This window comes from Colletotrichum karsti, assembly GCF_011947395.1.
Source record: "Colletotrichum karsti strain CkLH20 chromosome Unknown Scaffold6, whole genome shotgun sequence".
NCBI lineage: Eukaryota > Fungi > Ascomycota > Sordariomycetes > Glomerellales > Glomerellaceae > Colletotrichum > Colletotrichum karsti.
In genome coordinates, this window is record NW_024065906.1 from 44,905 (window position 1) to 70,654 (window position 25,750).

A 25,750-nucleotide genomic window follows, 5' to 3' on the forward strand; every position below is an offset into this window, starting at 1 on the left:
AGCCAGCCCCGGTGCTCCCCTGAATTGGCCTGCATTGAGATGTGGGGAGAGCTCTGGATGCTTATGTCATCCCGCTTCCGGTCAAAAATCATTCCGTTACCTGCTGAGAGCGGGAACGGCCACCTCAGCAGGAATGCCACGTGACAGGCGTCTTCGTCAACAGGCAGGCAAGCACGGGCCACATGGCTGAAGACAGCAAGGAGCGGCAGGAGCAATGGCAGTACGTAGCAGCAGCAGCAGCAGCAGCTGGCAGCAGTAGTGGACAGCAAACGTCAAACACCACATTCGATTGGCTGTCGCGAAGCCAGGCTCAGTGCGTAACAAGTGAACCTGGAAGAAGCAGGCCAGCAAGGCAAGCCAGGCCAGTTGTACAGGTACGCTACCCAAAATATCTGGTCCGACCTTCTACTCTCTCACGCACTACGTATCCCGTATCCATCTTTCCCATTCCCACCCCCAAACAAACCATCATCACCGTTTGCCCTCCAGATTGCCATCGCTGAGAGGTGCATCGTATCCCGCGTCAACATCTGCTCCTTTTTTCGCTCTTTGTTTCCCTGTATTAATTGCCTCTTGCGCATTCATCCGGGCGGCACGGTAGCTACAACCCCACAGCTCCTTCCCACCTTCTCCTTTCTCTCAAACGAACACCGTCACGATTTCCCGCGACGCCCGACAACCAGCCTAATCAATCACCGAAACCAGACGACATCTAGCTTGAGAGGCTCGATTTTGCATCTCTGCGACAGATACCGCCATCATGGCGCCTCTACCCATCAAGTTCCAGGAGCTTATCCAGCTCCAGACTGCCGGCGTTGAGGATTCTTCGATCGGCTTCAACTCCTGCGTAAGTCACCACCACCATCACCACGCTCCGGCACATCCGTATCTCCCAATGGCATCAGTTCCACTGACACTCGCTCCTCCAGACACTCGAGTCAGATTCCTACGTGTGTATCCGGGAAAAGAAAAACGAAGCTGCTCAGCCCGAGGTCGTCATCGTCGACCTGAAGAACGGCAACAATGTGACACGACGCCCTATCAAGGCCGACAGTGCCATCATGCACTGGACCAAGCAAGTCATCGCTCTCAAGGCGCAATCGAGAACACTCCAGATCTTCGACCTCGAGAAGAAGGCCAAACTCAAGTCCACCACGATGAACGAGGACGTCCAATACTGGAAGTGGATTAGCGAGACCTCATTGGGCCTCGTCACAGATTCCGCCGTCTACCATTGGGACGTCTACGATGCCACCCAGGCCGCGCCTGTCGAGGTCTTCAAGCGCAACGCCAACCTGAACGTGCGTACAGACTGCCGCAGTTGGTAATTCGTCGGGACGCAAGCTAACCATGTCACTCGCAGGGCTGCCAAATCATCAACTACCGAACCAACGCCGAAGGAAAGTGGATGGTTGTTGTCGGTATTTCCCAACAACAGGGCCGCGTTGTCGGCTCGATGCAGCTGTACTCTAGGGACCGCGGCATCAGCCAGGCCATCGAGGGTCACGCTGCTGCCTTCGGTTCGCTGCGCTTGGAGGGTGCTCCTGCCGACACCAAGCTCTTCACCTTCGCCGTGAGGACAGCAACCGGTGCGAAGCTCCACATCGTCGAGGTCGACCACGCCGAATCGAACCCCGTTTTCCAAAAGAAAGCCGTCGACATCTTCTTCCCTCCCGAAGCCGTCAGCGATTTCCCCGTGGCCATGCAGGTGTCGCAAAAGTACGGTGTCATTTTCATGGTCACCAAGTATGGATTCATCCATGTTTACGACCTCGAGACCGCCGCCTGCATTTTCATGAACCGCATCTCCAGCGACACCATCTTCACCACCTGCCCCGACACCGAGTCCCGCGGCATCGTTGGCATCAACCGAAAGGGTCAAGTGCTCTTCGTCTCGATCGACGACGCCAATGTCATCCCCTACCTTCTCCAGAACCCGGCCAACACCGACATGGCAATCAAGATGGCATCAAGAGCTGGCCTCCCTGGTGCTGATAATCTGTACGCCCGCCAGTTCGAGCAGCTCTTCAACAGCGGCTCGTACATGGAGGCGGCCAAGGTTGCGGCCAACTCTCCCCGCCAATTCCTCCGAACCGCCGAGACGATCGAGAGATTCAAGTCCCTGCCCCAGCAGCCCGGCCAGATGTCTTTTGTTCTGCAATACTTTGGCCTCCTGCTCGACAAGGGCGCGCTCAACGAGCACGAGTCTATTGAGCTCGCTCAGCCCGTTCTGGCGCAGAACCGTCTTAACTTGTTGGAGAAGTGGCAAAAGGAGGGCAAGCTCACTGCGTCCGAGAGACTCGGTGACCTTGTTCGCCCTCACGACCTGAACATGGCCCTCACCATGTACCTCAAGGCCAACGTTCCCCACAAGGTGGTCGCTGGCTTCGCTGAGACCGGTCAATTCGAGAAGATCCTGCCCTACGCCGCCCAGGTTGGCTACCAGCCAGACTACGTGCAACTCCTCCAGCACATCGTTCGTGTAAACCCTGAGAAGGGTGCAGAGTTCGCCACTGCCCTGGCGAACCACGAGGGCGGTTCTCTGGTCGATATCGAGAGAGTCGTCGACATTTTCCAGTCCCAGGGCATGATCCAGCAAGCAACCGCGTTCCTGCTGGACGCTCTGAAGGACAACAGGCCTGACCAGGGCCATCTCCAGACCCGCCTTTTGGAGATGAACCTCATGAACGCTCCTCAGGTTGCCGACGCCATCCTTGGAAACGACATGTTCTCTCACTTCGACAAGACGAGGATCGCAACTCTCTGCGAGCAGGCCGGCTTGGCTCAGAAGGCCCTGGAGCTCTACGAGGACCCCGCGGCCGTCAAGCGTGTTGTTGTCAACATTGCGGCTACTCCCAACTTTAACCTCGACTGGTTGACTGGTTTCTTCGGCAAGCTGTCCGTCGAGCAGTCTCTGGACTGCTTGGACGCCATGATGAAGCACAACATCCGCCAGAACCTGCAGTCTGTCGTTCAGGTCGCTACCAAGTACTCTGATCTTCTCGGCCCCGTTCACTTGATCGACCTTTTCGAGAAGTACAAGACTGCCGAGGGTCTCTTCTACTACCTCGGCAGCATTGTCAACCTGTCCGAGGACCCCGACGTTCACTTCAAGTACATTGAGGCTGCCACCAAGATGGGACAGTTCAACGAGGTCGAGCGTATCTGCAGAGACAGCAACTACTACAACGCCGAGAAGGTCAAGAACTTCCTCAAGGAGGCCAAGCTCCAGGAGCAACTTCCTCTCATCATCGTGTGCGACCGCTTCAACTTTGTTCACGATTTGGTCTTGTATCTCTACCAACAGCAGCAGTTCAAGTCCATCGAGACCTACGTCCAGCGTGTCAACCCTAGCAGAACGCCCGCCGTCATCGGCGGTCTGTTGGATGTCGACTGCGACGAGAGTATCATCAAGAACTTGCTCTCCACCGTCAACCCTGCATCGATTCCCATCGACGAACTTGTGTCTGAGGTCGAGACTCGCAACCGTCTCAAGCTTCTCCTGCCTTTCCTGGAGGCCACTCTGGCCGCTGGTAACCAGCAACAAGCTGTGTACAACGCTCTCGCCAAGATCTACATCGACTCCAACAACAACCCCGAGAAGTTCCTGAAGGAGAACGACCAGTACGACACCCTCGTCGTTGGTAAGTACTGCGAGAAGCGTGACCCCAACTTGGCTTTCATCGCCTACTCCAAGGGTCAGAACGACCTCGAGCTCGTCAACATTACGAACGAGAACGGCATGTACCGTAACCAGGCGCGCTACTTGCTCGAGCGTGCGGACCGCGAGCTCTGGACCTTCGTGCTCAGCGAGAACAACATTCACCGCCGCTCGGTCATTGACCAAGTGAACGCCACCGCCGTTCCCGAGTCTACCGACCCCTCCAAGGTCTCCGAGGCCGTCGCCGCTTTCTTGGCTTGCGATCTTCCTCTTGAGCTCATTGAGCTGCTCGAGAAGATTGTCCTCGAGCCCTCGCCATTCAGCGACAATGCCAACCTGCAAAACCTGCTGCTGTTCACCGCTGCCAAGGCTGACAAGGGTAAGGTTATGGACTACATCCATCGCCTGGACAACTTCAGCGCTCCCGACATTGCCTCAGCCTGTATCGACGTTGGTCTCCACGAGGAGGCCTTCGAGATCTTTAAGAAGACCGGCGACAAGACCGCCGCTGTCAACGTCCTCGTCGAGAATGTCGTCAGCATCGACCGTGCGCAGGCCTACGCCGAGGAGGTTGATTTGCCCGAAGTCTGGAGCAAGGTTGCCAAGGCCCAGCTCGACGGCCTCCGTGTCAGCGACTCTATTGAGTCCTACATCAAGGCCGAGGACCCCAAGAACTACGAGGAGGTCATTGAGACCGCCGCTCGTGCTGGCAAGGATGAGGATCTCATCAAGTTCTTGCGCATGGCTAGAAAGACCATGCGTGAGCCCGCCATTGACACGGCCCTCGCCTTCTGCTACGCTCGTCTGGACGAACTTGGCGAGCTGGAGGACTTCCTGCGTGGCACTAACGTTGCCAACATTGAGGAGTCCGGAGACAAGGCTTATGAGGACGGTCTCTACCAGGCTGCCAAGATTTTCTTCACCAGCATCTCCAACTGGGCTAAGCTGGCGACTACCCTCGTCCACCTTGAGGAGTACCAGGCCGCCGTCGAGTGCGCTCGCAAGGCCAACAACATCAAGGTCTGGAAGCAGGTGCACGAGGCCTGTGTGGAGAAGAAGGAGTTCCGTCTGGCCCAGATCTGCGGTCTCAACCTGATCGTTGATGCCGAGCAGCTCCAGGCACTCGTCAAGCAATATGAGCGCAACGGATACTTCGATGAGCTCATCAGTCTCTTGGAGGCTGGCTTGGGTCTGGAGCGTGCCCACATGGGAATGTTCACGGAGCTTGGCATTGCCCTCTCCAAGTACCACCCCGAGCGTCTCATGGAGCACCTGAAGCTTTTCTGGAGCAGAATGAACCTGCCCAAGATCATCCGTGCTTGCGAGGAGGCAAACCTGTGGCCCGAGCTCGTTTTCTGCTACTACCACTACGATGAATTTGACAACGCCGCCCTGGCTGTCATTGAGCGCCCCGAGAACTCCTGGGAGCACCAGCAGTTCAAGGAGATCGTCGTCAAGGTTGCCAACCTGGAGATCTACTACCGCGCCATCAACTTCTACCTCGAGCAGCACCCCTCTCTGCTCACCGACCTCCTGCAGGCACTTACTCCTCGCATCGATGTCAACCGTGTCGTCAAGATGTTTGAGAAGAGCGACAACCTGCCTCTGATCAAGCCCTTCCTCGTTAACGTTCAGACCCAGAACAAGCGCACGGTCAACAACGCAATCAACGACTTGTTGATTGAGGAGGAGGACTACAAGACGCTGCGTGACTCAGTAGAGAACTACGACAACTACGACCCCGTTGAGCTGGCCGCTCGTCTGGAGAAGCACGACTTGATCTTTTTCCGCCAGATTGCTGCCAGCATCTACCGCAAGAACAAGAGATGGGAGAAGTCCATAGCCCTCTCCAAGCAGGACAAGCTCTTCAAGGATGCTATTGAGACCGCCGCCATCTCGGGTAAGACCGATATTGTGGAGGACCTGCTCCGATACGTAAGTACCCTGAATTTGCACGTCAAGTTACATCCCACTGACCAGACAAATAGTTCGTCGATATCGGTAGCCGCGAGTGCTACGTTGGTATGCTCTACTCTTGCTACGACCTCATCCGCCCCGACTTGGTTCTGGAAATCTCATGGCGCCACGGTCTCAACGACTTCACCATGCCGTACATGATCAACATGCTGTGCCAGCAGACCAAGGAGTTGGCGACTCTGAAGGCCGACAACGAGGCCCGCAAGAGCAAGGAGAAGGAGAAGGAGAAGGACGAGGACAACACCCCGATCCTTGGCGGAAACCGTCTTATGATTACTGCCGGCCCCGGCGGCATGGGTGGTGGCTCTCCCGCGCCGTATGGCCAGACGAACGGATTTGCGCCCCAGCCTACCGGCTTTGGATTCTAGATGAAAAGGCCCGTTTTTCTTTGGACATATGTGCCTTACCAACAGCAGCAGCTTTTGCGGCAGCTACCTTACTTCATCAAGCCACAGCCTACTTTTCCCAGGGGCGATATGAGATATCAAGCACTGGGACCAATGTACCAGTTGCCAAAAGTTCTATGAAGGCGGTCGGAGGCGTTGTGTTATCCGAGGGTTCCCTGTAATCGTATCTTCTTTGCTCTCAAGAGGAGCGTTTTTTTCGGCAGGCGGGAAACTGTTACGCGAGGGAATGGACGGTGCGGATTTCATTATTTGCACAGCACGAAGAAGCTAGACTCGCCATTACCGATTCAGGGATACTGCGGGCCTGAAGAGCTCGCGCCCGATACTGTATGATAGTCTATTGATGTTGATTTTTTTTTCTTATGAAAACATTTCGTTGTCGGATTGTGATGGGGTGGTACGTCACTGTCCTCCGCAAATGTGAACCGCTTCCAGTACCTTCTTCAGTGACAATTCCCAACAGAAACAACAAAACCACCAGGACTTTCTGTATCCTATTAAGCGAATGACACGTTCCCGCCGGGTTTCAAACTCCACATTGATGCAGGAACTGCAAGGTCGGAACACCAGAGCGTACAAAGTCCCGTCCATCTTCAGGGAGTAACGTCTTCTCTCATTTGTTATTGCGTTATTTCTCTGCTGGCAGTGCATATTGCTGTCGTTCGTCGCCGTCGTCCAGCATTTATTCGACCCAACCACCCTTTCCAGAGGGTATGGCGATCAAACCGGCGCCCGACCAACATCTCGACCGTCCGCTCCAGATATCGATCAATGATGAGACGGGACCGTCTGGAAGGAACCACCGCCGCAGCGGAACGAAGGCCATGTCAGCCATGTGGGAGACGGCAATATTGTCCTACGATCAGAACAAGCTTAAATATTGCAATCGACATTAGAATTGGGGTTCGAGTGCGATTTTGTTGGCCTATAATTAAGGCTGATTTAACTTCCCTTGGTTCCCGCTACCAAGCTATGCCCGCACACGATGAAGATGAGAATGGTAAGGGCTCTTTGATACGCTCGGTACAGTCTCGATGTTCATTCAGGGCTGGGTCTGACTTTGCAAGTGGTGTGCGCTGCGTATATTTAAGGAGCGTCGTCCCGCCTGCCAACTTAGGTTCATGGAGCTATCTGCTTGTCAGGTCACATCCTCGAGTGTGGCGACATCTCGTCGGGAGGAGTACGCCGCGACGAGACTAGCGTTGCTTGGGCGGGTGTGTTAGCATCGCTCATCGCATTCTCCGCGATGTGTGGCTGCGTGTTAACGATGTCTTTTTGGCGAAGTATTCAGGGTGTTGATAATCTGGGGATAGTCTCGGGGACGGACGGTGAAATTTGGAACTGCGGAGGTGATGAAGATGTTTGATGGGAGGTCTCACTCGCTTGCTATCTTGATACTTTGCGTGTGGTATGGGTATTACACTGCAGCTTAGTTAAGAGAGTAGTATTCAACAGAGACCTGGCCCAAATGAACCTCGCTCCGCTGTGGACCTATCTCTCTGGCCATATATAGGCAATGAGACGTCAAGAGTGAGTATGATATTACGACTTCAAGTGGTGATCCACCGGAACCAGGGCCCAAGATTGTGAGGGAATCTCTTCTCTTATCCTCATTCTTCAAACTCAACAATAGTGTCAGCTAACAGCTGCGGAAGGCCTATTTATTGAGAGGCCGTACCTCTTTTTACGTGTAGAGATGCAGCAGGACGCACATGGGGGGATGCCCCTTTGATTTGGAACGGTTGAATCTCAACATCGTCGTCGAAGAGAGCCCGCCTTCAGACATCGTCTCGCACTCTCGGTACATCTGGGCGATGTATTGGATGTCTTCCAAGTTCGAAACCAGCATCCGCGTCTGTCTCTGTATCCGTCTTGGGTGTATTCATCCCCGAATCAACCTGCACCGTGAGGCTCGTGGGTTTCCCATCTCGCATCACAACATCGACCGACTGCAGCTAGTTCCAAGGTGCCGAGTACATACGATGGATGACCGTTTACGCGGCGAGAAGGCGGAACAGAACGCGCAAAAGCTCAGGTGCTATGGCCTTGGCTCTGAAACTATCTCGGATAGCTTTGGTAGGATATTTTATACTCACCGTATTCGAGATCCCAGCTTCTATCGCCGGGCGCGCGGCGAGGTTGTGGCTGCCGTTGGGACATTAAGTTCACGGTAAAGTGAAGGTCGTTGTAGATGGGCTATATATTGGGGTTGATTCCTAGCGTGTGTAACTCTTTCTTTTCCTTTCCCACAGACGACATGTCCCAGCAAAGGACATCGGAGAGAAGGGGATTCGAAATTCCTCAAGTCTGAACTACATCTAAGACCACAGATCGCACTGGCCAAGGTCTTTTTACTCTCAAGGGCGGGTTTCCGCCTTGGCGTCCGTCTTCGTCCCTGAGTTTGGTGTATGCAAGATATGAATAACACGGGAAAATGCTTCCACTTCCAATCAATGCTGTTATTTCAGTCGATGACATAGTCAAACTTACACATGATTGGAAGACCAGGCCTACTTATAAGATTGCCATCATTACAATCCCAGGCGAGCCGCGACTATTCCGTTCTTAGTGCTGGTAATCATAGTAACCTTGACGCTGTGCCGCTCTTATAACTTACATCATCCCTGACCTTCACTGCGATACTTCGCGCCGTAGGAAAGCGTGGCTTCTATCTTTTCCATGCCAGCAGACTACCACAAAGGTGCAGGTTCGATCTACCGCTTCATGTTATTTCGCACGTCAAGAAGCAGCGAGAACATAGGCGCGGGCAGCGCATACTCTCAGAGAGCGCTTGACTACTTTGGTAGTACGGTGCCACAGGGATTCAAGGAAAGCTGTACCGCCAATGTCTAGGCTCTCTTGCCAGATAATCATTTCTCATCTCGTTATAACCGTGAGAATTGGATTGGATATCTCGAGAACTCAGACTCTACCTATTCAGCTTTCCATAGCTCTCATCGACGACTCCTGCCGTCCGTCGCTGACTCTATTCCGAGGTATTCCTAGGTTATCAGCAGCATGAATACCTCGGTATGCAATGAACTTTCCTTCAAGTCTCTCTAAACGTCCTGCTTCCTCATCCAATACAGCCTCATGTTGATGTCACTGTTGTGTCTTCAGACTTATCAGTTGATCGGAGAACCTCGGACTTTTTCAGTGTTGGTTACATCTACATCTCAGAACTCAACACGCTCTATATCCATTAAATACCCGCCCAACCTAATCATAACTCCGACTGAGAAGACGAGCTGCGCTTCTGCAGTGGCAAGATCGTGCATCCGGACGGGTCAGCCGAGTTTACACCGCCGCGAGAGACATCGATGATGTTTACCAAAGTCTGTCACTTGCGCGTGCTTCGAGTATAAGAGCTTCTGTGGCTGTTTTGGCAAGTCGGTTTCCACAACGAATGCGCTTCGTCCAGTATTAGCAGATTGCCTACAAAGCACATCACGCTCGAGTCTAAGAAGGGGTGCAAATGCTGAACTAAACCCAGTAAGTTATGTAATGAAGAGCTCCTCTCAGACGCGCACCCTATCTGTCAGTTTATTCTCCGCATGAATACGCGAGAAGCGGCAGAGATGCCGGACATGAGGATAACAACAATGAGTACTCCCTTCCTAAGGACCCCGAGATCATCATCACAGCTTGTCCTACGTCCAATCCCGGTAGCCACGAGTCCTACCTGGCGTCAACCGAGGATCTCCTACGCGTTGAGCATGCTGAAGACCACGAGAGGATCCGCAATACCTTCCATCTACGTTGAGACGGAGGATTATATATAAACAACTGCCTCAATCTCAGAACCTCTGGGAGTCTGTTGCTAGCCACCCCAGCTGGTGTTCTAACGGCTTCAACTGAGTAACCGGTGATGACTTACGCAGGAGCCCGAGGCTTCTACTTTTCGAACTAGTATAAATACAACGCCGACCGATTTCCTTTCCGTTAAACAACAACCGCGGCATAGCTTATCAGGGCCAAGGCTTTTAGCAGCAATTAAGCCGTCCCATCCATCACGAGATTCCTCGGCGGGTATCACTCAGCAAGACCGCAAGTCTACCCCAAGACATCGCAAAGCAAATCAATCACCCTCATCCGATCTCGCCATCCGCCCTAATTTCTATCACTGGTGTATCCCATCTCAGAATACACCAGAAACTTCATCACGCGACCTCGCCACAGAGTTGGCGCCGTCATGACTGAGACTATGTCTGAGATCCCGATCACCCAATGAACGAGAATGGACTCTACAACTCGTGGCCCGTCGCGGTTGCTAGAATACCCTGTTCCAACACTAAGTTGTTCTTCAGCAGTTCGGATCATTCCGCTGATCAGCTTCTTATATAGCACTCAAACTACCCCCAAGTCGATCCTGGGGGTGTCAGTCTAGTCTAAACAGTATAGTTCCTGCGATGACAAGTTGACAGCGAGTCCCAAGATGTCTGACAGATATAAAAGAAAGCTTCCGTGTAAAATGAACTGTTCTCGGCAGCGTGGATGATCTTGTGTTGTTCGAAACTTAAGGTGACTCCCGCTTCAACCTAGATGCAATGTAACCACTACCACAACCAAGCCCGAGAGCAGAAGCCCCCCAGGAGAACAGACACCTGTTCAGTTGAAAACTCTCTCGTTTGTCGTCGACTAGGTGGTATCCTGGTCCTCGAATACTCCAGAGCCGCAGCCGCGGGAATCAACAAGTATCGTCACCTCGAGATTTCGTCGGCGCCCTGCGACGGAGATACTGAGAAAACTTAGAGTGCTTCCTAGCTGCACAGCTCCCATACAACACGCAAGTCTATTCTTGGCTCACAATATGTTGGCGACAGCGTGCGTTTTAAAGGGGCCCAGGGTTCTTCACCTACGGCATGCATTCTTCGAGGACATATTACTCACACTTCAGACCAGCTACACGATGAAGTCATCACGGCAAACCCCATAGTTTTCAATCGTTATCAAAGTTCGTCATCTTTTCCAGGCTAATGAGCCCTTTATCATCATCTAAATATCAACACGCTAGTGAACCACGCAATCGTAAATCAAAGATCCCAACTCCGGAGGTCTACAATTAGGGCGGTATTAATACACGGGCAAAGCCTCGACGCTCGATCTGCGCTCCTTCTCTTTCGGTTCGATCATGGGCTTTGCGTCGGTGATCTTGAGCCATTCGCCGTTGAAGGCGTTGATGAGCCAGTTGCTAAGTTCTGCAGGTCTGTTAGCCTATGCTGGGTCATAGGGGAAGGAGAGGGGTCACTTACTGTCGTAAACGATCTTGTTCGCATTGTGGAAGTAAATACCGTGGTCGCTATCAGGGAAAACGTGCACGTCGTAATTCTCAACTCCCTCGAGGTTAAGCTTGTCGAGAAGTGTGAGAGTGCTCTGGTAATGGACGTTGTCGTCGGAGACGCCGTGCATCATCAGCCAGCGCACGTTGCCGGCCAGGGCAGACACGTTGGTGATGGCCGTCTGCTCGTAGCCGTCCGGGTTCAGCTGCGGCGTGCGCATGTAGCGCTCCGTGTAGATGGAGTCGTAGAACCGCCAGTCGGTGACGGGGGCGACGGCCATGCCGTAGCTGAAGGTCTGGCCGGCGTCCATCTCGAGCGTCTTGAGCGTCTGGAAACCGCCGTAGCTCCATCCCCAGATGGCGATGCGGGAGCTGTCGACGTACTTCCTGGCGGCCCAGTTCTTCGCGGCGGCGATCTGGTCAATCGCCTCCCAGTGGCCGAGCTTCTCGCGAATTAGAACGCGGGCCTTGCGGCCGATGAAGCCTGTGCCACGGCCATCGACAGTGACAACGACGTAGCCTAGGGCCGAGGCGACATAGGACTGGAAATTGACGGAGAACTTCTTGTCGACTGATTGAGAGCCGGGGCCGGAGTATTGCTGGAAGAGGACAGGGTACTTCTTCTTCTCGCTGAAGTGCGGCGGGCGGCGCTCGACATAGTTGAGCTCGACGTCATCGACCTTGATGGTGCCGTATTTGAGCAAGGGAAGCTCGTATCTTTTGGCGTTCTCGGCTAGTTCCTTGTTCTCCTCGACGATGTGCTCATACTTCTGCGGGTTACTGGGCGTGCTGACGACCTTCTGCCAGGGAACCTTGGGACCGAGGTACGACAAGAGACCGAATCCGGCGCCGCTGGAGAAAGAGATGTCGTAGTAGCTCTCGAACTTGGTGTCAGTGAATGGCTTGAGATCTGTTCCGTTCAGGTGAACGCTGTAGACATGACGCTGGATGGAGGACTCCTTAGTAGAGACGAAGTACACCAGGTTGTTCTTCAGGTCCACGGCAGACGGACCACCGACGACTTCCCAGTTGCCAGAGGTGACGTAGATAGGCTCGGGATTATCCAAGGGAGTGAAGTATGCGATATGGTCACCGTTGTCGTGAACGACCGCATCGATGTAACCATCATCAGGACGACCATTCGCAGGATCAGCTGGGATGAATTGAGTCTCATGAGAAATCTCAAACCAGCCTCCATCAATCTTGCCGACATCGATCGTGTTGACCGTCTTTCCAGTGCGGGCGACAACATCAACGAGTACCACACGCATGATGTCACTCACGCGGTTGGTCTCCTTGATAATAACCTTGGAATTGGCCCAGAGAACCATGTTGATCAGCCTGTCGTCGTCAGGAAAGGCGTCGGAGATGTCGACGGAGAAGACATCACCACGCGCAACATCGTAAAACAGCACATCCACAACGGGGTTGTGGCTGCCTGCGCGAGGGTACTTGATGCGCTTCTCGTCCGGGTAGGTCTCCTCGCCGGGCGGCTTCTTCTGACCGCTGGGTCTTGATAGGAAGTATTGCAGCGGGTACTCAGGAACACCAGTCTCGTTCGTCCGCAGGAAGGCGATGTACTTGCCATCCTGCGAGAACCAGGTCGCGCTGTTGCCGGCAAAGACTTCCTCCTCGTACACCCAGTCGGGGATGCCGTAGAAGTACTCCGGACCACCGTCCTTAGTGATCTGAGTGACCTTCTTGCTGTCCAAGTTCCTGAGGAAGAGGTTGTTGTCCCTGGTGAAGACAATTGCATTGCTCTGCGGGCTCCAAGTAGCAAGTTGCACACGTCCGGAGGGGTTCTCAGAGTCAAGGGGCTCGGCAGTCTGGGTCTCGACGTCGAAGATCCAGTACAGGGCAGTGAACGAATGGCGCCAGTTGTGCACGCGGTCGGTCGAGACGAGCACCTTCTTCATGTCCTTGCTCGGCCGCCCGTCGAACGGCGTCAATTGGCGACCGTTGAACTCGATCCAAGGGTTCTTCATAAGCGTGCGGCTTTGGACGACGTCGGCAGACACTTGACGAGCATCCTTGTTGCCCGCCCTGATGTCTTCCACTACGAGGTAGTCCTTGCCCCGGGCGCCTTGCTCCAGCAGCAATCCATCCTCCCCGTTCGGCCCCTCGATCCAGCTGATGGAATGCGAATATGGCTGCCAGAAGCCTGACATGACCTGGTCTAATGTCACCGGCTTTCCTGACCCGCGAAAGGTCGCCTCCGGGTCGTGGTCGACCTGGCTTCCGTGCCTGTACGATTTGCTCGACAGGAAGACGAACAACGCAGTTCCCCATGCGAACAGAAACGCGACACCGAGTATTAACAAGCCCTTCTTCAATCCGCGGTCCATGCCGACCCTCCGGATGACGCCGGCGGCACCGGGCGCCAAGAACGGCCCCGTCTCGAGGTCATTGGTATCGGCCTCCTTGAACTCGTCCTCGTCGTAGTCGTCGGGGTTATCGGCGTACGCGGCGCGGGAGGTGGACGGGGTGCGTCGCCTCTGGGAGGCGGATGCGGAAGAAGAGTAGGTCTGCTTCTCATTCTGCTCGTGGAGTCGGTCGAAGACGAGGCTCGTTGTGGAAACGGTCGAGATGGATGATTCGTGGGACATCCTGGGGTGCTCGGCGTCAGTCGGTTGACGTGAGGCGGTAGCTGCGGATGGAGCGGCCATGGTGAGACTTGATATCTCGGCGAGATATGTTTATGGCGCCAAGAAAGTAAGGTCGTAGGGAGATGGGATCGAAACTACTTGGATTCGGTCGTGACTTGAAACGGCATGTTGTCTCGAGGTAGCTTCAGGCCTCTTTTGGAAATCGGGGGAGACGACGATGGCCCATGGATCGGAGCGCGGTCACGGGTGAGGAGAAGAAGAGGGGGAACGACGACAGAGCGTATGGTGTTTGACAGAAGGATCGTGGGGCGAGTCGTGTCAATGTTCTGCTCAGAAACAAACTGCTGGACTCATGGACAAAGGACAAGAGAAAGCTGGAGGTGTTTGACACGGTTTGGGTTGCTTGCGACGGTGGCGGACCCTGGTCTGGGGATTAGTGATGTTAGTGGTTCAGCTTAGCTGGCCTGGACTCAGCGTCGCAGCTGCTGCAGGGCCCATGAGGGAAGGTTGCGCCGCCCGCTGGAAGCTCTATTCACGGATGCGGAGTGCGGCAGAGTGGGCTTGGCCCGTTTCAATTGTCAGTGTTTGCCAGGCCCTTGGGACTTGCTGTACTAGGTAGGTACCTTACCTTACAGAGTACGAATATTGGATTGTCGGGTTTGCACGGTCCTCTCCTCTTATCTGCTTATCGCTGCGCATGAATCTGGTAGAAGAATCTCGGCTTGATGCAAGGTTCTCTCAACCTTTCCTCAGTATTCTCATACCTTCACATTGGCTACCATGAGAGGTCATTACTTGATTTAACTCTCATGAAGTCGAACCATCCGACATCAACTACACCCAATGAGACGAACCACCACGAATGAACCATCATCAACATCTAACAAATACAAAAACAGATCGAAACAAACAGCCATGGTATCAAACCCGCCTCAACCCCCATCCCAATCCCCCCAAAAATGAAACCATCGCAACCCGCCAAGCCCACCTATTCTCGTTCGATCCTACACAGCACCCGCAAGCTGCGGCGCGACGGCGACCTCCTCGTGAATCTTCTCCACCACGCACGCCGTCCCGTACGCGCACGTCTGCGCGAACCCGCCCAGGTCCGAGGCGTCGAAGCGCAGACAGATGATGGCGTTGCCGCCCCGCTGCTTGCACTCCGTCACCACGCGCCCCAGCGCGTCGTTGCGGCAGTTGTACAGCATCGTCGTGAACCACCGCAGCTCCCCGCCCGCCAGCGACTTGATCACCATCCCCAGGCTCGCCGCGATGTTGCGCGAACGCACCGAGAGGCCGTACACGGCGCCGAGGGTGCGCACTACGCGGTACCCCGGGATGTCGAACATTGCTGTAAGTTAAGTTATGAGTTTTACTGCGACTAAGCGAGTGAGTGTGAGTGAGACGTACTTGTGGTGATGACGCCTCCGGTCTCGGTAAAGCAGTGCAGGTCCGACAGCTCAGGAGGGACGTTGGCGACATCGTCGGGCTTGACATCGCTTTTACGGCTTGTAAAGTTCATGTTGATTTGATATGTGAAAATAAGGCTTCAAGTGAAGATCTAGTATCTGTGGTGATAGATCATAAAGCGATGCCACCCTCTCAACTCGGAGGCTCATGGGCATTATATAGAGAATTAGCCTCTATTCAAATAAAAGCCTCATTAATCTTTTTTGTTTTCTCACTCACCAGCTCATTCACAAGCAATGAGGCCAGCAAGAAGCCTGTAAGCCGGGCATCACCACCGGCCCCAACCAGTCCGCCCGGCCCCACCCGGCGCAATCCCCGGACTCTAATTGGCCCCACCACCGGACCGTATTTCGTATCTGCATCCACGAGAGACACGCGACTGTCCCGAGTGGCTTGCGCATGTCCCCGCGCCCCAGCTCCTGCTGTCCGGTGCCTTGGCGGGATCATCCTGCATGTCTCCTGCGAGACGGTTGATCGGCGACTAAGAGGTCTAAGCCTTGCGAGGTATTTATTCCCTCAATCTTCGGTGGGTGTAATATTCGAGGCCGTCCGGTTGTCGGCGAGAACATGCCGGCTTGAAGATATTCATAGCGAGAAACAATGTAATTCTCTCGGGGATTTACACGATCAATTGAACAGAGTTCCGACCCACGACTTCGTCTAAGTACGGGCCGTCGACAAGCCATAACTTCCCGGGAGTGGTTTCTTCGACAATATATATATATAGATCAACTTCTGATCATTCCGGAAAATACCACATCATGCCCTTACCATTGCACAAGAAATTTTTCTTGTGAAAAGTCTTCTTTTCGTTGAGGCGACCTAGCCTGGCAAAAGACGGTACCCTGCGGCTGTCGCATTGGAGCAGATGACTTCACATTTTTCTAACCGGGTCATATACAACCTATATCTCTCCTCCTCACTATCGTTCTCGTAGTATTCCCATGTATCTCACAAGAGACCAAACCACAGGATAATTTTTCTTCGCTAGCGCTTCTCCGCAGCGTTGAATGTAACCAAAACAGTTCGCTCAAAATTGAAATATGTCCATGAGGATGCAAATCTTGGCCGACAGCCAACGACAGCGAAAGAAAGCATTGCTGTGGTCTTTCCTTTCCTCAAACTAACCCAGCATATCCTTATATATCCCATCAACTCGCCCTATCTACCGGCTTCATGCCTTTCTCTACCAAGATAGCAGAGCTTTTTGATCGTATCATGCTCACCACGCCAACTTCGCAATGAAGTCAAGCCCTAAAATTCGCAGATACAACTCGTCTGCAGGACCTCATAGCTGGAAGCGTCCCACCAGACTCGTCGGCATCTGCAAACACCTAGTTGCCCACCTCGAACAGCTCCCTTCTTATATGCTCTCCAGACTCGCCTCAATTTGACCCTTAGCTATAAAAGACCTCAGGCAAGACAGGCAGTCTCGATCTCTGTACACGTATAGGCGGCTGAGAGAATGGTACGCAGCGATCATCATCTTCCTAGACTCAAGCTCTACACAAGGAATTCTCCAGTCTCAATACTCAGGAATCTTACAATATCCATCATCCCAAGTCACCCAACCTTCCGCGTCATCCCTCATCCTCATACCCTTATCCCCAAAGAACCAACCACAGACACCACCACGCCTCGCATCCCTTCCACCTGATCGAAAAGACGGGAAAACATTGCGATAACTTCATCAATCCTACGAGTGAGTCTTGCATGATAATGAACGCCCTGACAACCAAGGAATGGCGTGTCTGCTTTTTCCGAGTCTTGATTTCCAAAGTCCTATCTCATTTATATGCACAGAACCGCGCTGTCGTCATTGACATACAAGGCACCCAGTCAAGACTCAAACAACTTTCCTCCGGTGCGCATAATCCGAGTATGTAAGTCCACAAGTTGACATAGTGGAAGGCAAGACAGACTTGTCTGTTTGCTTCGTCCGATGTAGGGAATCCGACATGGCGATAGCGCGCACGTCGTTTGAGGGCGCGCCCGTCAGCTGTGAAACCGGGGTGAAGACCCAATGCCAACCTTTCCCACCTCGTGAACTCATCCAACGACTTCTCGGTACCTCTGTTGTTCTCCGTGTGTTCGCTCGAATACTCGGGAGAGGTAGTGAATGGCATCAACCTCCCGCTCACTGCGGTGAGGAGGTGCTTTCTGGAATTGGCAGGCAGAAGACGCGAGGACACATTGGCAGGAATCGCATGTGCTTCAGACGATATTGCCGTTGTGATCGCTCCATTTGCTTGGAGATCGTCTTGAGAGGGAGAGCATGGTGCTTTATAAATACTATCTTATCTGATCGCTCTGGCGAAGTCTACGAAACGATACTGGTATCTAAATATTTCAAACGCCCCGTCTATGGTATCTCGTACACGTAACTGATCCTAATAATGATTCAAGATCCCCCTATATTTCTTCTCATATCGTATTGGAACATGGTGCAGAACATTCAAAAAGAGGCAACAATCTCCGAAGTAACTCACGCAGGCAACCCCATCGACCCCAGCACCCTCGGAACGCCAGCCTCAAAAACCAACTGCTGGCCTCTCGCCATCCACCCCTCAAACGCCTCGACCGTCTCGTCACCCGGGAAATCGTCAGAAACCTCACAGTCCGTATCCTGATACTTCGAAAGCACGCCCCGCAGAGACTTGACGGTAGACCACGTGGCGAGCTTCCTCCTGACACTGCAATAGTAGAAGTACAGCACTCTGCACAGGGTTTTGACTCGGTGCTGGCACTCCGTCATCATCTCGTCTTCCCCGTTGATGAAGGTGTTGCCCAGCATCACAGACCACCACGAAGAGCGCCATCGTAGCGTGAGCAGAATGCGACCCAGTCTTTGAAGGAACGGGAGAAGCTCCGCTTCGGACAAGGAGTCGGACTTGTGCAACAGCCGTTGAAGGTGGGCGTAGCCTTTCACTTCGACCTTGCGGCAGATGATGCGGGACAGCTGGGCGGCGAGCATCAAGTTGTCTGATTCTACTGGGGACTCCGGGTCGAGGTATCGTTCTTGCATGCTGAAGTCGTTCTTGCGGACGTAGGCGTACCGCACACGACTTGGCATATTGTTCAGCGTACAGAGTTGGGCTAAGGGGTCGGTGCCTATGGTGACGTTTGACATGCAGGCTTCCCACTCGTCGCTCTTGGAATCTATGCGGGGCAGCTCCTTGTCGATGAAGTTTCGAAGGCTGCGGTCTGTACCGCTTACTTGCGACTTGAGAGTGAGGAGGTAATCGTAGCATTTCGGGAGGTCGAGAGTGTAAGCAGGTCGGTCATCTTGATAGACGCGGAAATCGAAGTCGTAACGAACGCGTGCGAGGGTGGTAATGAGACCATCCAGAGGGAAGCCTCTTGGAAGCTCTCTCCTAATGCGTCTGGTGCCGTCGAGGGAAAGGTGATTGATGGCTCGCTGGGAAATGTAATTACAGGTACCAGCGAAGACGATATCCTCGAAATGTGCCTTGATACATGGCCCAGGCCATTTGTTTGACGAACCATGCCTTTCGCATTGAGCACATGGACTGTCTGGAGAGTGACCGTTCCTCTTGCAAGCTTGTTTGGAATGCTTGCAGCGGATGCACACCATCTTTTTGTTCCGGGTATCTTTGGCTTGCGCGCGAGAGGCGGAGTTCATTGGGCCACTGCGCCGGCCGCGAGCTGGTCCTTTACCGCTGGGTGGACTGGTGCTCGTGGATGGAGCATTTCTGCTGGGGCCGGACGTGATGTTGACAGGAGCAGTTGTTTCCGAGACTGTGATGTGATCTTGGCTTACGCGCTGGAAGGGACGGCTAATGGGTGAGGGAGCGCGGCCTGGACGGTTGATAGTCGGGCGAGGAGCCTTGTGTACTCCCCTCATGCCGGGTTGAGAAACGGAAATGTTCGGTCTGGGCCGGGGCGGATCTGAGGGACGGCGTAGTCGTCTGGTGAGAGGGACTATCAAATGGTCTGGGGTTTGAAAGTTTGGCATCGACAATCCTCTGTCCAAAAGGCTCTGTGACCCAGCCGTTAAGGATTGGGATGCCAAGAGGTGATCAATGGGATGAATAGCTGATGCTGTGTAAGCATCTAAGTTGTTGAAGTCATTCCCTCGACCAGATGTTGCTGACGTCTCTGGAGGATGCACAACCAGAGACGGCCGATGCTGGTCTTGGTCGTACAAGACAAAGTCTTCTGACGGCATCCCAGAACCCCATGGCAATTGATCAAGGCTTCCGGGGATCTCATCCGACAATTGAGTGCTCCAGTTGTTAAAGTAGGCCGTAGTGGGACTCGGGCTGAGGAGGTTGTAGCTCGACAGACCAGCTGAAAGAGCGCTTACGCTCTGCCTGGGTGCACTCGTCGGCGTGTTCTGGGAGTTGAAGCTTCCTGTGGGAAATCCATGAGCAGAGGCCGGGGACGAAGCAGCCGAGTATCCCATTGCATTTCCCGACATGCTTCCAGTGTCTGTCTGGACATGAAGAAATGGGCGTCTCGGCATGGCAGGGCTGCCTTCCAAAGAAGCGTCCCTCGACACAATCGTTTCGGAGTAGGTCGTCGGCGCGGGGCTGTTGAGATGATTGAAGATGCCATCGCCGAAACTGTCGTTGTACAGGTCGTCACCGGGCTGGCTGAAGGTGAGGGATTCCAAGTCGTCTCGCCCGTTGGAGCTCGCGTGGCTGATGGTTCGTGAAGGACCACAGGACCCCGGCCCCCCGGCGCCGATGCCGATATCATGTTTCTCGAACGAAGTCCCGAATAGCGCATCGAACGGGAGGTCTGAAAAATCAGCTTTTGCCCCGTTGACGTACAGACTGGGCGACTGACCGAAATCTGATTCGGGGTGGGAAGGAAGGTCTTCGTTGAATTCCCTAAAACGGTCAGCATTCGGTGAACTTGGGATCTCATCATGAGGAATACATACCTGATCAAGGTCTGAGGGTTCTTCTTCACATAGGCGTCAGGCCATTGCTGGCTGCTCCCTCCAGACTGTCCAGCCCAGAGAGAGGCATTGCGGTTTTTGTCGTATTGGTGTGCCATGCCCACGCTGAAACGACTGATGTTGAATGATATTCTCGGAGATGAAGCCACTTCAAGAAGAGGCTGTGTTTGTAGACTTCTTTTTGGAGGTGGCAAGAGGAAACCGCCATGAAGGCCGGCGACGGGCGCGAAGGGAAATGCCTGGCATCTTAATATGTGCGTGTCTGCCTTCGTGCAGCCTTGCCGTGGTAGTCGGGGCGTATGTTGATTGGATTGTAAATGGTAATGACATGTGTGTCGGAGGAACGTTGAACGGTTCGCCTGTTTTCCTGCGAGGTTCTTTCCGCTAGCGGGATTAGTGCCCTTGATGTGTCCCACTCGCTAGAGGCGCTGAGGTTCCGGGGAAGAGCTCCCGACACAGGGCGGTTCTTTTAGTGGCAGCCCAGGAAACGTGCGGTACTTTTCTCTCCCTGTTCACCTCCAAATTCTTCCCCAGACACCCACCTCGAAGTCCTCACAACCTGGAACTGCACACAACTGGAGCCGTAAGCCGCACTAAGACAGGGCGAACGCTGGGCAAACTGCGAGGCACACCAGGATGCCTCGTCCGGAACCAAGTTCGCATTTTCGACCTGCTGGCTGCTGTGGATTGGAATCCGTGGCGGCTTGAGGCATTATTATTTTGTCGCTCATTCTACTGGCCGGCCCTACCCAAGACTCAGCTCGATGGATCCAGTCGAACGGTCTCCTCGGTTCGCAGACGCCGTCATCGGCGGGTCGATATCGCGACGATTGAAGATGTGATTCATACCATCGCGGACAAAGTCAAGTCCGCATCACGAAGCATCAGTCACCGCCTCGAGTCTCTCCGTCTTATTCAAAAGACAGCTCCCATTCCTCTTAGAGTGGCCGAGAGCCCAAGCGCGTCATATCTTTCGCCCAATTCCAGTCCGACCAGCACCACCTTCCGGCCGCGGCATCGTCCTCGGCAGCCTGAATCTTGGCTTTTGGTTGCCTTCTTTTCGCCTTCTTGTCTTTGGCGTCCTGCTCCGCCTCAGCCTGCCTCACATCCGAGCCCGGTAGCAATCCCTCGGAGACAACCTATCTCTGTTCCACCAGGACATCGGCGACCTGCGAAAAGATGCGGCTCTTGGTAATACCCTTCCAGCCACGTCTTCGTCTCCCCCCAAGCGGCTCATGAAGCACAATCGCGGCCTGAAGTACTGATGCATCGCGCTGCCCGTAGGTAGTCAACGACGATGGGCCCCCTTCGTCCGTCTCGCCCTACTTCGCACCATTCATCGCCGCCCTGCACGAGGCGGGCCACCAGACCGTCGTCGTGATCCCTGACCGTCCGCTCTCCTGGATCGGCAAGGCCCACGCCGTCGGAAAGACCCTCACCGCCGCAAGCAGGTGCCCCGCCTCCTTCTCCCCCGATGACTCCTGCGATGTCCCCGGGTGCGACGACAACGACGACCGTCTGCACCGCTGGCTGGTCGTCGACGGTCCGCCGGCGAGCTGCACCCAGCTGGGCCTCTTCCACACAGGCTTCACGCCTTCGGACTTCGACCTCGTCGTCTCCGGGCCGAACCACGGCCGGAACGCGAGCACCGTCTACGCACTCAGCAGCGGCACCGTCGGCGGCGCCATGGAGGCCGCGCAGTGCGGTAGGCGCGCCGTCGCCCTCAGCTTCGGGAGCAAGGAGCCGCAGCCTGATCACGTCATCCGGGCCGCCTGCGCGCGGGCTACGGCGCTGATCGGAGACTTGGCGGCCGAATGGCATCCCGAGGTTGAGGTGTACAGCATCAACGTACCGATGGTTGCCGACGTCGCGGAGCGCCCGGTGAGGACGACGACCACGGCGCAGGGCCGGTGGGTCACGGGCGGGCTGTTCAGTCCTATGATTGCCGATCCTGAGAAGGCGGCTCTGAAGAGGGAGTACCAGTTCCGGTGGGCGCCGCAGCTTGCCGATATCAAGAAGCAGGCTGAGGAGAGCCCCGAGGGAGAGGACTTGTGGGCTTCGGTCAATGGGGTTATCAGTATCGCTCCTTTAAAGGCGAGTTTTACTGCTGTAGACCTGCAAAAGTGAGCTCCGTAGACGTAAGGCGGTTTTCATTCGCGCGATAGATTTAGAGTATAGACATAGATCACCCAAGACCGATAGTAAGGGCTTAGGTAGAAACGCATCCATCAGCACTATCCTCGATGAAGATGCCTCCGTAGATCTGACCCTCGTCCAAATCGCTGGACTGATACCCCGAATTCACCACATCGTCAGTCCCCGTCGGCTTCTTCAGGATGCCAATCTGATACTGCCCATCCCCCGCGAGATTCGCCGAGATGACGCCCCCGGACATCTCGAGGGGTTTATCGCCAGCAGAATACCACACCTGTATCGTGCTGTGCTCGTCAGCATTACCATCTTCTCCAAGAATACCAAGCTACTCACTTCAAATCAAAGTCCAACGTCAGCGCAAAGTTCTGCCACGAACCGTCCATTGCCACGGGCGTCGACCAGACGAGCTTATTATCCCGATCCAACAACTTCCAGGTATCCTCCGGCAGGCCCTCCCGCCCGATGAGAGTCCCGACCTGGAAATTAAACTGGTTCGCATCATACGCCGCAGTCTCATGCCAGACATTCTACCACCAACAACACATCAGCCTCAACCACCCAACACACAAATTCACATCGGGCAGAAAAGACCTACCAAATACTCATGCGTCAAATTCAACCCCCGCCACAAATCCTGCCTCGCGCTCCAATGAAGCGTCTTCACCCCCTCCCCCGCGGCACTCCCCTCGTTCGCATCCGCGCTGAACTGCAACCCGGCCCGTCGGAACCCGCGCTGGCTCATGAACACGCTCGCGTCCCCGATCGTGACTTCCACCGCGCGCGTGTTTGAAGCCTTGTCGAAGCGCGAGGGCGGCGTGATAGTGGGAAGGAGGAGGATGTCGGACCAGAGGAGGTCGTTGCCCTTGACGTAGGACGGGTTGTAGGGGTTCCAGCCGCCGCCGAGGGGGGTGTCGAAGTCGGTGGGTGAGGCGTTGGAGGGGATTCGGCCGTCGAGGACGAGAGGGCAGCGGATTCGGGGGCATGCGGCGAGGACTGGGGGGAGGAGGAGGAGGGTCGGGGAGAGCTTCATGGTGTCGGTTTAGGAGGTGGGTGTTGTGTTGAGCGAGGGGTTGGTGGGACTTGAGGTGAGAAATGAGTCGCATTTTGTGCGTTCTCGTTGTGTATCGATTGAGGCGTGGTTGATGTACTATCCCGATGTAGCCACGGCGGCCTGCTTCCGAGTCGGAACAGATGAGCCTTCGTTCCTAGCGAAGGACGATCTCCAACTTTGGTCCGATAACTACTTTGAGATCTTCTCCCAGGCCAGCATCTCGTTCGAGAATCCCGCCTACCTCACGAACATCTTCGCGAGCGATGCAGACGTACGTGTTCCCGTGACAGAACATCGCCTTGCTCTTGCGATGAGGTACCCTTTCCGTTGGCAGCCAGACACAACCAACCACCAACATTGAGAAACGTCAGGAAACCGGGGGATATCTGAAGCCTACGATGCATATAGGGCTGACTGGTGTCGTTTTGGAAATCGGCGGCCAAGATCACATGTACGTGAGAGAGGTACGGCCGGACATGGAAGACGCCTCAGTCGCCGTTTGCGACATCGCTGCTGGTCTCCGGTACCTATGCATCTGCCATCATTAATACCATTGCCAGGCTCCATCAATGGGTATTAGGTATGCGAATACCTATAAGACAACAGAAACTCCGGGGGTCGAAAGCTGTAGTTCCCATGATCTGGAAGTGTTAGGGACGTGACTCATCAGCGTGTTCAGCCTTTCGAGAACTCATGGGCTAGGGACGATGAAGCCATCACGTCACGCCGACCGTTGTTGAGTTGATTCTCCTCTGCATTCTAGTCTCCTCATTGAATCCACATGTCGTTTTAAATGAGATATTAAACATTTGGACACCACTAGGAAGGCCTGGGGGAAGCTGTCGATGGATACTCGTGAGAGGCCAGGCGACTCGGCATACTACCTATTGAATGCTCTAAGTGGACAAGCTTCTAACGCGTAGGTTACTGATGGTTTCACTCATTCCTTGGCTACACTTCGGAAGGGTCCAGTCTGCGTCTTCATCGTTTGGAATCAGGCTAGAGACGTATTTAAAGACCTAACTCGAAGTCAGGAACGCAGAAAGGGCCAAAGTATCGTCTGGGAGCTTGGTGCTTCGCAGTCCAAGAGGAGAAGAAGAATGACTCCAACCTATTACCTGACTCTGCGGAGATGGCACAAAGGAGACGGCAGTCGTACCGGTGGATATCTTTGGTTATATCAATTGAATAAGATTCGGATAGAAGAAATACTGGACGTGGACGTGGATCATGTTTTTGGGTCGAATCATCTCGTGGACGATCACGTAGTCCCGGACTTGAGAATCAATACGACACAGAGTTTACTTCTTCTACTCATGACTCCTCAACCAGGCTACGTCCAATTCCTGGCTCTGCGCTGTGGGCGAAATCATCGAAGTAGAGCAATGTGTCAAGATTATATACCAGTGTTTTAAGCGTCGAGCCTGAACAGAGGTGACTTCCAGTCGGCCGAGATGTCTCATAAAAGTCCATCACCAAGCCGCGAAAGCCATAGTGGCGGTATTGTAGGAAATTCAAGTACGTCCTCAGTAAGAATGAACTATTCCTGCGTACTTGAGTCTCCTAGAATAGTCATGTCAACTCGCCGTGAAAACTTAGTACGAATTTCAGACTCTCTCTGCATTTCCCACCATCTTGAGACTCGCATATGCCTCAGTATCACTTGCACAACCACGATACAGCAAACCAAAACTGACACATAACTGCGAACGCCGCAATCCTTCGCTCAACCTTCACACCAGCACGCTGACTATTGCATATTTCAGACGTCGTTTGGAGAGCCATCCTCGTATAGGACCTCGCCGTCATGGCCATAGGATCAAGGCTCGCTCCGCCGGCGGTGCGAGGGGTTGTTGATTCGATGACAGAAGTCGCGTGATAGCACGAGAACATGCTTGGTACGTAAGGAATCGAGAAAGCGGTGTTAGGAAGAGCCATATCGTGCAGCTGATGATTAAGCCTGTCATATTGAAACGTGTCTAAGCATGAATGCACGAAAGACGATCAAGATGGCAAACGACTGAGTTCCTTTCCGTCAGACGTTATTACCCCCCCTCACGACACATCTTCTCTGAAAACGCGGTATGAGCAGAGTCCACGAGCAAAGAAAGAGGAGTAAGTCACCAGCAGGACGAGGCGAGCCCCGCCAGATTTGGCGTTGAGGAAGGGGATATCACGGCACCGCGCTTCCAATATATACTAGTCTGGGAACAAGCCTT

General features: G+C 54.1%; 6 protein-coding genes across 6 annotated transcripts; 2 read left to right on the top strand and 4 right to left on the bottom strand.

The window, feature by feature from the left end:
* Positions 1-760: 760 nt before the first annotated feature.
* On the top strand, positions 761-6,006 carry CkaCkLH20_02483 (clathrin heavy chain; the record flags this gene model as incomplete). The annotated part of the gene is made up of 4 exons (XM_038885202.1): positions 761-847; positions 930-1,301; positions 1,364-5,596; positions 5,650-6,006. The coding sequence occupies 4 exons, from the start codon at positions 761-763 to the stop codon at positions 6,004-6,006; spliced, it is 5,049 nt and encodes a 1,682-aa protein (XP_038749133.1).
* A 5,112-nt stretch (positions 6,007-11,118) lies between these two features.
* Positions 11,119-13,989, bottom strand: CkaCkLH20_02484 (dipeptidyl aminopeptidase b; the record flags this gene model as incomplete). The annotated part of the gene is made up of 2 exons (XM_038885203.1): positions 11,119-11,243; positions 11,298-13,989. 2 exons carry the CDS (start codon positions 13,987-13,989, stop codon positions 11,119-11,121), a joined length of 2,817 nt encoding a protein of 938 aa, XP_038749134.1.
* Positions 13,990-14,933: 944 nt separating this feature from the next.
* CkaCkLH20_02485 (uncharacterized protein) lies at positions 14,934-15,451 on the bottom strand (the record flags this gene model as incomplete). Its single annotated transcript, XM_038885204.1, has 2 exons — positions 14,934-15,280; positions 15,340-15,451. 2 exons carry the CDS (start codon positions 15,449-15,451, stop codon positions 14,934-14,936), a joined length of 459 nt encoding a protein of 152 aa, XP_038749135.1.
* Positions 15,452-17,884: 2,433 nt separating this feature from the next.
* On the bottom strand, positions 17,885-20,424 carry CkaCkLH20_02486 (uncharacterized protein; the record flags this gene model as incomplete). The annotated part of the gene is made up of 3 exons (XM_038885205.1): positions 17,885-18,817; positions 19,727-20,255; positions 20,309-20,424. The coding sequence occupies 3 exons, from the start codon at positions 20,422-20,424 to the stop codon at positions 17,885-17,887; spliced, it is 1,578 nt and encodes a 525-aa protein (XP_038749136.1).
* A 1,249-nt stretch (positions 20,425-21,673) lies between these two features.
* CkaCkLH20_02487 (TTL domain-containing protein) lies at positions 21,674-22,453 on the top strand (the record flags this gene model as incomplete). The annotated part of the gene is made up of 1 exon (XM_038885206.1): positions 21,674-22,453. The coding sequence occupies one exon, from the start codon at positions 21,674-21,676 to the stop codon at positions 22,451-22,453; it is 780 nt and encodes a 259-aa protein (XP_038749137.1).
* An 82-nt stretch (positions 22,454-22,535) lies between these two features.
* On the bottom strand, positions 22,536-23,510 carry CkaCkLH20_02488 (uncharacterized protein; the record flags this gene model as incomplete). The annotated part of the gene is made up of 3 exons (XM_038885207.1): positions 22,536-22,764; positions 22,814-23,007; positions 23,076-23,510. The coding sequence occupies 3 exons, from the start codon at positions 23,508-23,510 to the stop codon at positions 22,536-22,538; spliced, it is 858 nt and encodes a 285-aa protein (XP_038749138.1).
* Between the last annotated feature and the right edge of the window lie 2,240 nt (positions 23,511-25,750).